The sequence below is a fragment of the Esox lucius genome, chromosome 12 (genome assembly GCF_011004845.1).
Source record: "Esox lucius isolate fEsoLuc1 chromosome 12, fEsoLuc1.pri, whole genome shotgun sequence".
Lineage (NCBI taxonomy): Eukaryota > Metazoa > Chordata > Actinopteri > Esociformes > Esocidae > Esox > Esox lucius.
In genome coordinates this window covers 10113940-10129281 of record NC_047580.1, presented here as the reverse complement: position 1 = coordinate 10129281, position 15342 = coordinate 10113940, and the positions used below count along the sequence as shown (strand labels likewise).

Genomic DNA, 15342 nt, shown 5'->3' with positions numbered 1-15342 from the left:
GTTGTGCAATACTGACTCTTAGAATTCCAAAAATATGTGGTCTATAAGATTTTATTCACCAATTTGTTATAATAGTGCCTAAAATTGTCATCTGGTGTGACATGAAAGTTATTGCCTTAAGAAACTCCTTAAGAAACTCCCTTTATCATAATATCTTATCATTACTGTCTTGAGATCCACTATTTCCCTGTGAAAATTCATTTCATGTTATATTATTTTTTACACGTTATATCTGTTCTCAATCTTTCAATATATTTTAGATTAATTCCGTCAAACCCTGTTACAAATCTAACAAAATGCTTGTGACTCTTGCGGATACTATTTTCCGTGTTCCATTGAGATTTAAGATTTTCACTAACAAAGCCTTTTTTGGGTCAGAATTCTGGATGTTAAACCAAATGATAGTTACACCATAGGATGAACCACACCACACTACAATTTGTCAATGCAAAAACAAGTATTATATGCATTAAACATTCAAACATTGTGCCGCTAAACATTGTATAGCACTTGGTTATCCAACACAGGACAAGTGAAGAAGCATATTTCTAGTGAGGACCACACTAATAAAGAATATTATCAAAAGTAATTTGATAGTTAAGTCTGTTGAAAATTAACTATTGGTAAGTAGTGATTACTCAACTACCCCTAAGTAAATCAGTGATATAAACAAAGTTAGGTTAGTAATGGGTATTACAAATGGTGTAGGTACAGTCTTCAATGAGCGCTAAAGTAAAATAATACACTACTTTGACTGTGAGAGGTCAGCTAAAAGAGGAATATTCTGATTAGCATAGCGTGCAAGGCCGGTCTGGCTATAAAACAAGGCTTCAGCCTAGTTCACTTGTTTTCATGTGAAGATAGACAAAAAAAGTGTAAATAAGTACAGAATGTACATTAAGCTTAGCTATTAGTTATAAAATACAAGAATACATTTTTAGCTCAAATTAAAATGTATTCTGTGTATAGGAAATCATATGGTGTGACAAATGGATCATATGAAGTGATGTGCAAAACCTGTCACACAATATGATATAGTGTTATCATATGAGGTTTCATGCACTTAGCACAAGATTAGGCTTTGGTGGTTATGCGTTAGCATTCTAGCAGCACTGCAACATGGTAACATAGATTTAAAAGTAATTTGGTTCAAAAGTTACAAAAAAGTATTATCTTTGGCATTGTAATGTAAAAAGCGTCACACTAAAAGACACTGGGATAGGGTACTCAAGTTGGAGTTCCAAGAAGATTTTTTTTGATAAAATAACAAGAGACAACTCACATTGTAAACCTTCCATGTCCTGCTGAGGTGTTTTCAGTATTTCCTAGTTGAACAAGGACCCCTCCTCCCCAAGGGTCTACAAACCTTTGCCCGTTTAAATATCACAAAATAGTGACATTTCATATCTATTTCTGGGACAAAATATTTTTGTTCAGAGCTGACTCAAAATATTATGCCTGGACTTGAGTCTGAAAATATTAGACTCATATTAGACAAATAGACATGTGTTATCATTCTGTACTTGATTGAGGAGAGTTGCATTTACTTTCCTTAGATTTATTCAAGTTAAAACTTTGTGAAACGTGCTTGGGACAGTCACACCACATGAGCTTTTTCATGTTTGGTTGAACATGTTTGCATGAATGTTCAGGATGTTCACATAAAGCAGCTTGTTCTGAACAATATACAGCTCCGGAAACAATTAAGAGGCCACTGCACCTTTTTCTTTCCTATCCAAAAAAGTAAAAAACGCAAACTGCAAATTGAATTGAGCTGTAAAAGGTTTTTGACAAATTGACATTTTGTGTTTGATGCTCAGAACTACAAAAAGGCCATGTCATGTCAACCACCAATTTCTATATTTGGAGTAGATTTTCAAAATGTCATTACAGACCTGTCTGAATGTGTTTTCAATCAAAATTTTTTGTTTCTTTGAACAAAAAATGACCTTCTAGCTTTCCTAGTAATTGTTTAGAATAGATGCGAATGAGGGATTGACTAGAGATTTGTAAGTGAAAAAATTCCAGCTATCAATTAAACAGAATAATAATTATATATACTGTATATGTGTGTGTATTGTATATATTTATATGTACCGTGGATATAAAAAGTCTACACACCTCTGTTAAAACGCCAGGATTTTGTGATGTAAAAGAATGAGACAATGATAAATCATGTCAGAACTTTTTCCACTTTTAATGTGACCCATAATGTGAACAATTCAATTGAAAAACAAACTGAAATCTTCAAGGGGGAAAAATGAAAAATAAAAAACTTACATTAACCTGGTTGCATAAGTGTGCACACCGTCTTATAACTGGGGATGTGGCTGTGTTCACATTTAACCAATCATTACACACCTGCCATCATTTAAAGTGACTCTGATTAATCACAAATAAAGTTCAGCTGTTCTAGTAGGATTTTCCAGAAATTTTCTTAGTTGCATCTCAGAGCAAAAGCCATGGTCCACAGAGAGCTTCCAACGCATCAGAGGGATCTCATTGTTGAAAGATATCAGTCAGGAGAAGGTTACAAACAAATTTCCAAACCATTAGAAGACAGTCATCATCAAGTGGAGAAAATATAGCACAATGGAGACATTAACAAGAACTGGACATCCCTCCAAAATGTATGAAAAGGTGAGAAGAAAACTGGTCGGGGAGGCTTCCAAGAGGCCTACAGCAGCATTAAAGGAACTGCAGGAATTTCTGGCTGTGTGCTACATGTGACAACAATCTCCCGTATTCTTCATATGAATGGGCTATGGGGTAGGGTGGCAAGATGGAAGCCTTTTCTTTCAAAGAAAAATATCAAAGTCTGGCTGAAGTTTGCAAAAACAAACATCAAGTCCCCCAAAAGCACGTAGGAAAATGTGTTATGGTCTGATGAAACCAAGGTCCAACTTTTTGGCCATAAGTCCAAAAGGTATGTTTGGCGCAAAAACAACACTGCACATCACCCAAAGAACACCATACCCACAGTGAAGCATGGTGGTGGCAGCATCATGCTTTGGGGCTGTTTTTCTTCAGCTGGACCCAGGGCCTTTCTCAGGGTGGAGGGAATTATGAACAGTTCCAAATACCAGGCAATTTTGGCTCAAAACCTTCAGGCATCTGTTAGAAAGCTGAAGATGAAGTTCACCTTTCAGCATGACAAAGACCCAAAGCACACATCCAAATCCACAAAAGCTTGGCTTGCCCAGAAGAAGATTAACGTTTTGGAATGGCCCAGCCAGAGACCAGACCTGAAACCAATTGAACATCTATGGGGTGATCTCAAGAGGGCTATGCACAGGAGAGTGGGCAACTATTAATAGAATCCTACACAAAAAGACTGAGTGCTGTAATAAAATCAAAAGGTCTTTCAACAAAGTATTAGTTTAAGGGTGTGCACACTTTTATGCAACCTGTTTATTGTGAGTTTTTAAATTTCTTCCCTATAGGATTTCAGTTAGTTTTTCAATTGAATTGTTCACGTTATAGGTCACTTCAAAGGTGGAAAAAGTTCTGAAATGATTTATCTTTTGTTTCATTTTTTTACATCACAAGATCCTGGCATTTTAACAGGGGTGTGTAGACTTTTTATATGCACTGTATAATTTCAATCAGTTGGAATCGGAAATTGTGTAATTATATTTTCTAACATCAAACAACATATGTAGTTTAGTATTGTGCATTATTTTCTCTACATCTATTACAAGTAGTGATGTGAATATGATCATTCAGAATATTGTACAGATGCATACATATTGCAAATAATAGTTGGCCAATGATAGCATTCATATTTATGCTTTCATAATGTCATGACATCTAATAGCGGATATGGGTATTTCCATTAACGTCTGGAAAACATTAGGGTGTGATGTGGACTAACAATCATCTCACTACATTTAACTGCTACTGCATAGAACAATGAAATTCACAATATTATTCTATATGCATTAATCACAACTTTTACAAAAATAATGGATCAAAATTACAGCTGTTTATTGAATCTGGTATCGATGTCTATGTTATGGCTTTATGTTTGGCACAGACTGATTCAGTGTGAGCAAATCTATATTTCTGCTGCTGTACCGTTCACCAAAGTGTACACAGTACTCCATAAAGCCAATGCAAAAACATTTAAAAAAATTATGCCATAAAATATATTTATGATCATATAAAATATTGTATTTTTGATTTCCATGAGCTGTAAGCCGTAATCATCAAGATTGAAACAAAAAAGTATTGAAATGTTTTACTTTGTGTAATGAATCTAGAATATATGAAGGTGTCACTTTTTGATTTGAATTATGAAAAAATAAATAATAATCCATGTTATTATAATTTTTTGAGATGCACCTGTAAGTATTCAGACCCTTTATTCATTACTTTGTAGGAGTGCCTTTGGCTGATGTCAAATCTTCCTGAGTATGCTGCTACCAGCTTTCTTACATTCTTCCTTGCAGATCCTCTCAAATGCTATCAGATAGGATGTGGAGCTGTGATGAATTGCGATCTTCAGTCTTGAGTGGCCCAGCCAAAGTCTGGGCCTTGGCTGGGCCACTCAAGGACATTCACAGATTTGTCCTGGAGTCACTCAAGCATTGTTTTGTCTGTGTGCTTCAGGTCATTATTGTGACCTTCCCTTAATCCAGACCAGTTTACCAGTCCCTGCCGCTGAAAAGCAACACCATACTATGATCCTCCCCCCATCATGCTTCACTGTAGAGATGGTATTAGCCAGTTGATGAATGAAATGTTGGTTTAGTCAGATGTAGCACTTGGCTTTCAGGCCAAATTGTTAGATTTTGGTCTCTATGATGCTGCAGAAAGGGTTGTCTTCCTGGCCGTTCCTCCTATCACTGCAGAGAAACTTGGAAGCTCTGTTGGAGTAGTTGTTGGGTTCTTGGTTCTTCTGACCAATGCACTTTTTACCCAGCTAATTCGTTTGGACAGACTGCCAGCTCTAGGAAGAATCTTGGTTGTTCTAAACATATTTTGTAATAATTAAGTCCACTTCATGCCTCGATACAATTCTATTTTTGAGGACTTCATGGCTTGATTTTTGCGTGGGTCCTCAAAGACAGGTGTGTGCCTTTCTAAATAATATCCAATCAATTGAATTTGCCACAACTGGGCTCCAATAGCACTGTACGTTCTAGAGACATCAAGGATGAGCAAATGACACCGGGTTAGGGTCTGCCATGACACTACAGATCTTAGAAGGTTAGAATGAATAATTATTAAGCTATGGACATTTCTACATATTTGTTATACAAATGGGATTGTGTTCTGTAGTTTAATACAGACAGAATTGGCAAAGTGGTTTTCAAAGATTTGCATCAGGCAAACTTTGACTGTTATTTCGATTTAAAAAATAAATATATTATACATTAGCTCGCACAAAATCTTTATTTAGTTGTTGTGCCATACAATATTATGAATTATCCATTTACATAACCGATAACAGATTTTATCAGTTTGGATGAATTGCAGTGTAGACTTCTGAAGTCCATATTGAATTGACAAAGGTATGTGATATTATTGACAAAGGTATGTGATATTATTCTATGACTTCAGAAGTCTGCACTGCAATTTAAATGCAACCTCTGACAGTTGTATTCTGTCATTTTCAGGGTTTGACATGCAAAGTTTCTCAATATTGGTGATGCTTAATTATAAATGGACTCAGTTCCAAACAGAAGAACATTTTGAAATACTACAGTGGGGAGAACAAGTATTTGATACACTGCCGATTTTGCAGGTTTTCCCACTTACAAAGCATGTAGAAGTCTGTAATTTGTATCATAGGTACTCTTCAACTGTGAGTGATGGAATCTAAAACAAAAATTCAGAAAATCACATTGTATGATTTTTAATTAATTAATTTGCATTTTATGGCATGACAGAAGTATTTGATACATCAGAAAAGCAGAACTTAATATTTGATACAGAAACCTTTGTTTGCAATTACAGTGATCATACGTTTCCTATAGTTCTTGACCAGGTTTGGACACACTGCAGCAGGGATTTTGGCCCACTCCTTCATACAGACTTTCTCCAGATCCTTCAGGTTTCGGGGCTGTCGCTGGGCAATACGGTCTTTCAGCTCCCTCCAAAGATTTTCTATTGGGTTCAGGTCTGGAGACTGGCTAGGCCACTCCAGGACCTTGAGATGCTTCTTACATAGCCACTCCTTAGTTGCCCTGGCTGTGGGTTTCAGGTCGTTGTCATGCTGGAAGACCCAGTCACGACCCATCTTCAATGCTCTTACTGAGAGAAGGAGGTTGTTGGCCAAGATCTTGCGATACATGGCCCCATCCATCCTCCCCTCAATACGGTGCAGTCGTCCTGTCCCTTTTGCATGATGTTTCCACCTCCATGCTTCACGGTTGGGATGGTGTTCTTGGGGTTGTACTCATCTATCTTCTTCCTCCAAACACGGCGAGTGGAGTTTAGAGAAAAAAGCTACATTTCTGTCTCATCAGACCACATGACCTTCTCCCATTCCTTCTCTGGATCATCCAGATGGTCATTGGCAAACTTCAGACGGGCCTGGACATGCGCTGGCTTGAACAGGGGGACCTTGCGTGTGCTGCAGGAATTTTATCCATGACGGCGTAGTGTGTTACTAATGGTTTTCTTTGAGACTGTGGTCCCAGCTCTCTTCAGGTCATTAACCAGTTCCTGCCGTGTAGTTCTGGGCTGATCCCTCACTTTCCTAATGATCATTGATGCCCCACGAGGTGAGAACTTGCATGGAGCCCCATATCGAGGGAGATTGACTGTCATCTTGAACTTATTCCATTTTCTAATTATTGCCCCAACAGTTGTTGCCTTCTCACCAAGCTGTTTGCCTATTGTCCTGTAGCCCATCCCAGCCTTGTTCAGGTCTACAATTTTATCCCTGATGTCCTTACACAGCTCTCTGGTCTTGGCCATTGCAAAGAGGATGGTGTCTGTTTGATTGAGTGTGTGGACAGGTGTCTTTTATACAGGTAACAAGTTCAAACAGGTGCAGTTAATACAGGTAATGAGTGGAGGAGGGCTTCTTAAAGAAAAACTAACAGGTCTGTGAGAGCCGGAATTCTTACTGGTTGGTAGGTGATCAAATACTTATATCATGCAATAAAATGCAAATTAATTATTTAAAAATCATAAAATTAGATTTATCTGAATTATTTTAAATTTTATTTCGTCTCTCACAGTTGAAGTGTACCTATGATCAAATACTTGTTCTCCCCACTGTATATGCAGTAATATTTATTTTATTGTTTTAAATGAGATATTATCTTTGGACACAATAATAACACATCAATTGCCCATACCTCTTGTAGTTCTCTCATGACGATAACTTTTAACAGGATCATGTTTACAGTTGCACCCGATTATTATTATTATTGTCTTCTGTCTGTAGGACGGGTGCCATCCACATAGGGGACCGTGTCTTAGCTATCAATGGTGTAAGTCTGAAAGGGAAACCTCTGAGTGAGGCCATCCATCTACTTCAGATGGCCGGAGAGACCGTTACCCTCAAGATCAAGAAGCGCCAAGATGGTATGTACAGCTCATTTGATTTCGAAAACATTTTTATGGAAGGGGATGGCTATTTAGAGGAACTGAGCTGGAAGGTGGAAATATTTGACTTAAGATTGCCTTTTGATTTGCTTGATTGTATCTCTTTTCCCATGCAGAATCGGATGGGCAGCAGACATCAGAGCAGGCAGGATTCCTGAGCGACACAGAAGACGAGCTGACTGACTCCCAAAAGACCAGTAAACACTCTGGGATGTACTCTGCCACAGTGCCCAGTGTGGACTCTGCCATGAGCTCCTGGGATGGCTCTGGCATTGATGCTGGTTATGGCAGCCAAGGCAAGGACAGAACATGGCCACACAAATGTTGTAATTAAAAAAAAACTGCTTAGGTCGCTTTACAACTATTGATATGCTCACTGGGTTATCCTAAAATATGTAAGCTGGGTAATTGAGTTCTTATTCCTTGTGTGCAGGAACGTATCTTCACAGGGCTACAGATCTGACCTTGCAGCCTAACGAATGGAGACGTACCAAACCGCCCAGGACCCACCTCAACTCCACCTCTGGCCTTACCCAGCACTCCCACCTCTACGATGGAAGATACACTGATGATGACTGGGATAAAGCTGCTGGGTGAGTGCCTCAACTAGAACAATGGATTTTTTGCTTGGTGTTGGGTCTGTCTGTGCTTTATCCCACAAAGTATATTGCTCCGTTTTGGTTGGTCACTTTGGGGCCACTATGGGGAATATGCATGCGTCCAGCATATACGTGAAATCCAATACAATTACGCCTGATAAGGCCTGACAGGTGTTTAGCAGCATATGCCCATGTTATAAATAAACAGCGTACACTTGGATTCACTGATTTACTGCTCGTCACATGTTCTTTCGTGTTCTGCAAATCTCTTTTCCTGATGTTTTTTTGCATATTCACTGAACAAAATTATAAACACAACACTTGTTTTTGCCCCCATTTATCATGAGCTACACAAAAGGCAAAAGACAAATCTGTCTAAATCTGTGTTAGTGAGCACTTCTCCTTTGCTGAGATAATCCATCCACCTCACAGGTGTGGCATATCAAGATGCTGATTAGACAGCATGATTATTGCACAAGTTTGCCTTTGGCTGGCCACAATAAAAGGCCACACTAAAATGTGCAGTTCCATCAAGCAGCACAATGCCACAGATGTTGCAAGTTTTGAGGGAGCGTGCAGTTGGTATGCTGACTGCAGGAATGTCCACCAGAGCTGTTGCCCGTGAATTGAATGTTCATTTCTCTACCATAAGCCGTCTCCAAAGGCGTTTCAGAGAATTTGGCAGTACATCTACCCAGCCTCACAACCGCAGACCACATGTAACCACACCAGCCCAGGACCACACCAGCTCTTCACCTCCAAAATCGTCTGAGACCAGCCACCCGGACAGCTGCTGCAACAATCAAAGAAGTTCTGCACAAACTGTCAGAAACCATCTCAGGGAAGCTCATCTGCATGCTCGTCGTCCTCATTGGGGTCTCGACCTGACTGCAGTTCGTCATCGTAACCGACTTGAGTGGGCAAATGCTCTCATTGGATGGCGTCTGGCACTTTGGAGAGGTGTTCTCTTCATGGATGAATCCTGGTTTTCACTGTACAGGGCAGATGGCAGACAGCGTGTATGGTGTCGTGTGGGTGAGCTGTTTGCTGATGTCAACGTTGTGGATCGAGTAACCCATGGTGGCGGTGGGGTTATGGTATGGGCAGGCGTGTGTTATGGACACCGAACACAGTTGCATTTTATTGATGGCATTTTGAATGCACAGAGATATTGTGACGAGATCCTGAGGCCCATTGTTGTGCCATTCATCCACGACCATCACCTCTTGTTGCAACATGATAATGCACGGCCTTATGTTGCAAAGATTTGTACACAATTCCTGAAAGCTGAAAACAACTCAGTTCTTGCATGGCCAGCATACTCGCCGGACATGTCACCCATTGATCATGTTTGGGATGCTCTGGATCTGCGTATACGACAGCTTGTTCCAGGTCCTGCCAATATCCAGGGACTTCGCACAGCCATTGAAAGAGTGGACCAAGATTCCACAGGGCACAATCAACAACCTGAACTATGCGAAGGAGATGTGTTGAACTGCGTGAGGCAAATGGTGGTCACACAAGATACTGACTGGTTTTCGGACCCCCCCGGACCCCCCCAATACAGTGAAACTGAACATTTTAGAGTGGCCTTTTATTGTGGCCAGCCTAAGGCACACCAGTGCAATAATCATGCTGTCTAATCAGCATCTTGATATGCCACACCTATGAGGTGGAAGGATTATCTTTGGGGGGGGTATATCTATGGGGGGGGGGGGGGGGGGCAGTTTGTTTCTTCAGGGAAGGCTCTAGAGCTTCCATCTTCCGTTGCTGTGTCAGCTCTGTCTGACCATGCCCCGCAGTTGTATGATCTCTGGTGTCAGGTGACAGAAGAATTGGTAGTTGATTGGCTGATGCTCCAGGTTTACCAGACGGAGTTGTTGGCAGAACTTCATCGGGTTTTGGTGGATTGTCTCCCCAACTTGCACCTTTTTATGGAGGCACGACCTATTACCAACATTATTCTGTCTTTCCTTGGGGGTCATACCTCTCTGGAAGGGGGTGGCTTTGGCGGCTGTTGTGCAACGCCAACTTTGGTCGTCTTAGTTGTGTCTTCCTGAGCCTGACTGATGGGTTTTGTTGGACAGGCCTTTTTCCCTACCCTCTTGGGCTGTTATGGATGAAGCCATTAAAATGCCACCATCGATTGCTCCAAGTGTCTAAGTGTCATGCTCTCCTTTATGCATTCTGATGGTCTGATCCAGCCCATGCTGGACAGAGTTTGCTCAGAGAGTCTGTCCCTCATTGTGGCTTCTCGCTGGCCCAAGACATGGTGGTTTCCAGAGTGTTTCCGTCGGCTCAATGGGCATCCATGTTGAGCTGAGCTGCACTTCGTTTGCACTTAGTGACTCTAAAGTTACACTACACCCTACTTGTGCCGAAGTTGTCGTTCCTATCAGGTTCTGGAATTCAACCTCCTTCCCTTTTCTGCACATACCTTTGTATTCTCTTACCAGGAGTCCCTGCATGCTCTCTGTCATATTTGTTCACTCCACATCAATTTGGACACATTAGCATTCCAGATCTTCAGCCTCGCTGTGTATCGTCATAATAGTGCCTCCAAATGAACCACCCGAAAGGGAACCTTAGGTGTATGTACAATGTCTCTCAAAAGTATTCCCCTTTTTTTAAACATTTTCTTGTGTTGAAGCATGAAAAAACATCACAATGGTCAGAAATTTAAGTTGTTGCCACAATCCAGTCAATTATTTTGTGTTTTATATTTGTAATTCATTTAGAACAATTTGTCATTTTTATTTTTTATTTTGACATGGACACTTTTTTTGTGTTGATCAGTGGCAAAACCTCCAAATTAAATCCATTTTTATTTCATGTTGTAAAATGCGGAAATGTTCAAGGGGTTGAATACTTTTGAGAGCCATTATATGTAATCTCTATTCCCTCAGAAGGTTAGTTGCAATTTTTTCCCCCTTTTTTCCCCCTTTTTTTTCCATTTATTGGGCCCCTCACTGTTCGAGTCACAGTGAAGAGCAGTTCTGAAATCAGTGAATGAAGGTGTACACTGGGAGGTCATAGCCCAGGAGGTTAGGCCCCTGGCTGTTACACACCTGTATGGCATTATCAGGTGTGATTGTATTTGTGTTAACAAATATGCATGACTCATGCATGTTCCCCATAGTGGCACCTCGTTCCCCTTAGGGAATGAAGATTATATACGTAACCCAATGTTTTATTCTGTGACTTTCACCCACAGTTTCTCAGTCACAGATTAAACCTAGTCCTCTACTAAAAACCAAGCTCAATAAAAAAAATCACAACAGGAATACATTTTTAGTCCTGGACTAGGCTTAATCTGTGTCTAGGAAACTGCCTATTTTTTTCCCATTAAATCAAAGCCCATGCCTTCTGTTTCTGTCATCATTTGATCATTATTTGGCTTTCAATTTTTTATTCCTCCATGCAGTTGTGCTTGTCCTATCTCTGCTTTTTCTCTCTTTCTCAGGTATTCTCTCTCCCATCCGCTTTACTAACCGACCACCAGGCTCCTGGGGTTTCACAAACTTCACATATATTTTTCTCTGTTGCTTCTTTGTCTTCACCAAACGTGTCCCTCTAAAGCACCTAAAAGACCCATGGATTCAACCCCCGTGCTTTGTCTGTTTCCTCACTTGTGACATTATTTTTTTCCTCTCAACTTTTGTCTCCCTCACTACCACTGTCAACTCTCAAAGGCTTTTTGGGTGGCTTAACTTTTAAACAGTGAATCTGCATCAAGGCTCTGACTATTTTAAGGGAATACACTGTTTTGTGGTAATGCAGTTCAAGACCAGCATTACCCACGCTGCTTTGCAGGACACACCTTTTCCAAACAGACTAAACACCCCCCATTTCCAGGACATCAAGGCTACTCTCATGTTCTGGTTCCTGCGTTGTCATAGATATGTCAGCCCCCCTCGTTGCCATGGCATCCTAAACCAGGAGGACAGCTTCTGGTCCCAGGCCCTGCAGGACCTAGAGACCTGTGGCCAATCAGAGATACTCAGGGATCTAGAGGTAATTTGATAATCTGCCACTAAATGAAACAATGCAGAAATCTGAGTTTTTGATCAACTGACACGTTCTATTCTATGAACTTGTGTGTGCATGTAAATGCATGTGTACTATGCAGTTTTCTTCCAGTACCTATACTTAAGAAATCCTGTTATCTACTTGCAGGCATCCATGACAGGCAGCACTCTTAGCCTGTATCTGGAAGAGACCAAGTCCCAGGAAGACTCAGTCTTGCAGAACAGAATCAGTCCTGTGAAGAGAGGTCCCATTCACGAGGAGCCCAAAACGAAAGACAACCTTCAGAGGTCCAATAAGATAAGGGACACCCCGCATAGAGGAAAAGAGATCCATGAAACCACCTCCCCGACAGCCCTGGAACTACTAAAAGTGAGGGGGTTTCTTCATTCAGTTGATTTTGAAATGAACTACAGATCCTGTTTAAGAACGGATTAAAATGGAATCTGCAATGTGAGGAAACGGCGAGCATTGACATCACTGTTTATCTTTTCAATGTAACATATAATACAACTGTAATGAAGCTGCTCTACTACCCAAAGACACGTTGGGTACATTTGAGGAGAGAGCCTAGAACAGGACCCTAGGGGACACGAGTAGTGAGTTCTACTGTACTGTATCTCACAGCACACAGAGCCTACTCCACTAGCTTATGTTGTACAGATAAGCTCCATATTGGGGCCCTACAAGGGAGAGGGAGTAGCACTGCCCAGAGTAGACAGGTCAAAGTCTGACAGTTTGGTCTTGTCTTGTTTCACTCTGGCAAATACTTGTGGTAGGTTGGGTGCCGGAGAGCTCAAATGTTGCAATTGGCTTTGTAATGCGTTCTACAAAAGCATATATGTGGGCCGGTAAATGCCTTCTGCTGATGCCAGCAGTGTAATAAGAAGTAGAACGGCTTGACAAGATGGGCATCAGAGGACACATACAAATCTCAGATGGAACAAACTAAATCAGGTTTGGAGTTTCGGAGAAAGAAGAGACAACTACTGGGGGTGAACACAATAACGGAAACACTACATGGAATAGGAGTGTTACTTTGAACTAACTAAATAAAAATTGCAAACGCAGCTACAGAGGTCATGCTGCAGAAGTCACATTCAGTTTATCACCACTTAGCATTACACGTGTCAGCCATAAAAAAGGAGTTTTCAAAGCAACATGAGGCAAGTAACAGATTTAGAAAAGGCCAAATATTTGCTGCTCGAATTGTAGGGGCGTTGGTCCAGAGCAAAATTAATCAATGTGTCGAGGGCAGAGGTGTAAAAAGTACAAAGTAAAAGTACTCAACTGGGTTCGGCTGTATTCACTAATTAAAATCTACATATCTAATTAAGATCTAAATAACCAGGTAAAGGGAGTTCAAAACTAACTAGTGATAAATAAAAAGGAAGAGTGTAAATTATCAATTAAGGACACTGATGAGTTTAGGAACTTCCCAAAACTGGTGAACACAGCCGAGTACTTCTACTTTGTTCTTTTTACACCCCTGCCGGATATGCCAAACATGTACAGATTGTATAGCCATAGAAGACCTATGGTCACAAGTCGAAGCTGACCAATAGAGATAGACGGACACTTAACAGGATCGTTTCTCAATGCCCCAGAAGCACCGCCTTGAATATTACTACAGAATTTAATCATCCTCCCTGTACACCAGTCTCAACAAAAACTGTTTGGGGTAAGCTTCAAACAATGTTCCCTCATGATGTTCCCATTTTCCAGAATGATAATTCCCCCATACACACTGCAAAACTAATTCAAGAGTGGTTTCATGAATATCAGGATGCCTTCTATGGCCAACCCAATCATCAGATATGAACATCATTGCACCTTTAAGGGAAGTTCTGGTGTATAGAGTGCGAAGTAGATATCCACCTCCTTTATCCTTCAAGACCTGGAGGCTTTCTTCTTGAAGAATGATGCAATATTCCACTACAGAATGTCCAGGACTTGCAGAAAACCAAGTCAAGAAGTATTGGCGCTGTTCTGAAGGCAAGCAGTGCTACATGTGAGAAGTAATCATATCAGAATGATTGAGAGACTCAGATATATGGTTTGATGTCCCATTTATTAAACACTACACAGTATTTAAAATGATACTTTACAGCTTTGTATAGTATAATTTTATTTTAGGGAACACTCAAATGCTCAGTGTAAAATATAACTTTTTTCACCACTGTGATAGTGAAAGTGTCAACATTTTTTTTTGATTCCCCACAATATCTTTAAACATGGGTGACATCAAAAGGCCATGTTATTGGTTGTGGATTAAATGTGTCCCAAGCCAATACAAACATTTTAAGCTTTTGCTGTGTACCTATGAGGCCAAAACAAGCCGTTCAAAAGCTTTGCTAAAATTGCGTTTTCAGCACAAAAAATATTTTGAGTTTATCAATTGACTACATGGGTTGTGATAATTATAGTTCCTGCATACTGTGATCTCTCTCCCTCAGTAGAGAACCTTTCTTATGTGCTTTAATGTACTGTTGATTTAGGGTTGAATATAAGCACAATGTCAATGTAACTGAATGTTACTACACCCTGAAAAACAAACATGAATTTCAAATTGAATGATTGAGACTGGTATAACTACCTCTTAAAGTCAAGCTGTGGACAGAATTGCATAATTCTATTAATTGTTGGTTCTTCATTTATATTGCAAAACAACATCAGATAATGATACTGAAACTCTGGTGTTATCATTACCAGCCTGTGGTAACCTTAATTATCCAATCCACATGACTTGTGCAAGAATGACAGTGCAAGTGATTGTTTTTCAACGGAGGAGGCATTGCATTCAGCAGAGGGTTATGGATGGTAGACTCTTTGGGATCAGTGATGCTGTACTAAGTTTAAGAAGGATTACAGTATGCACTGGGCTGGCCATAAGGGATACTGATGCCTTATAGTCTGTCCTGTAGGTGAGCCTGAAAAAGGACCAAGACTACGGAGACTTTGGGTTCAGTGTGTCAGATGGCCTCCTGGAGAAAGGTGTCTACGTCAACATGATCCGGCCAGATGGACCTGCCGACCAGGGTGGGTTGAAACCCTACGACCGCATTCTGCAGGTACATTGTGGAAAAAGGTTTTAGTGTGTGTGTATGTATTTGTGTATATGTTTGTGTTCATTTTGTATTCACATGTGTTATAT

The 15342-nt window shown here is 40.4% G+C and overlaps 1 protein-coding gene across 4 annotated transcripts in view; it reads left to right on the top strand.

The window, feature by feature from the left end:
* The window catches only part of LOC105013977 (glutamate receptor-interacting protein 2), a 42527-nt gene that overhangs the window by 24913 nt on the left and 2272 nt on the right, over positions 1-15342 (top strand). For 3 of the 4 annotated variants that reach the window (XM_010875884.4, XM_010875883.5, XM_010875885.5), the window contains 6 exons: positions 7403-7542; positions 7680-7859; positions 7997-8156; positions 12062-12176; positions 12339-12560; positions 15113-15259. In XM_010875884.4, the coding sequence (XP_010874186.2) occupies positions 7403-7542; positions 7680-7859; positions 7997-8156; positions 12062-12176; positions 12339-12560; positions 15113-15259 (964 nt within the window). The other variant, XM_010875887.3, reaches the window with a different exon arrangement.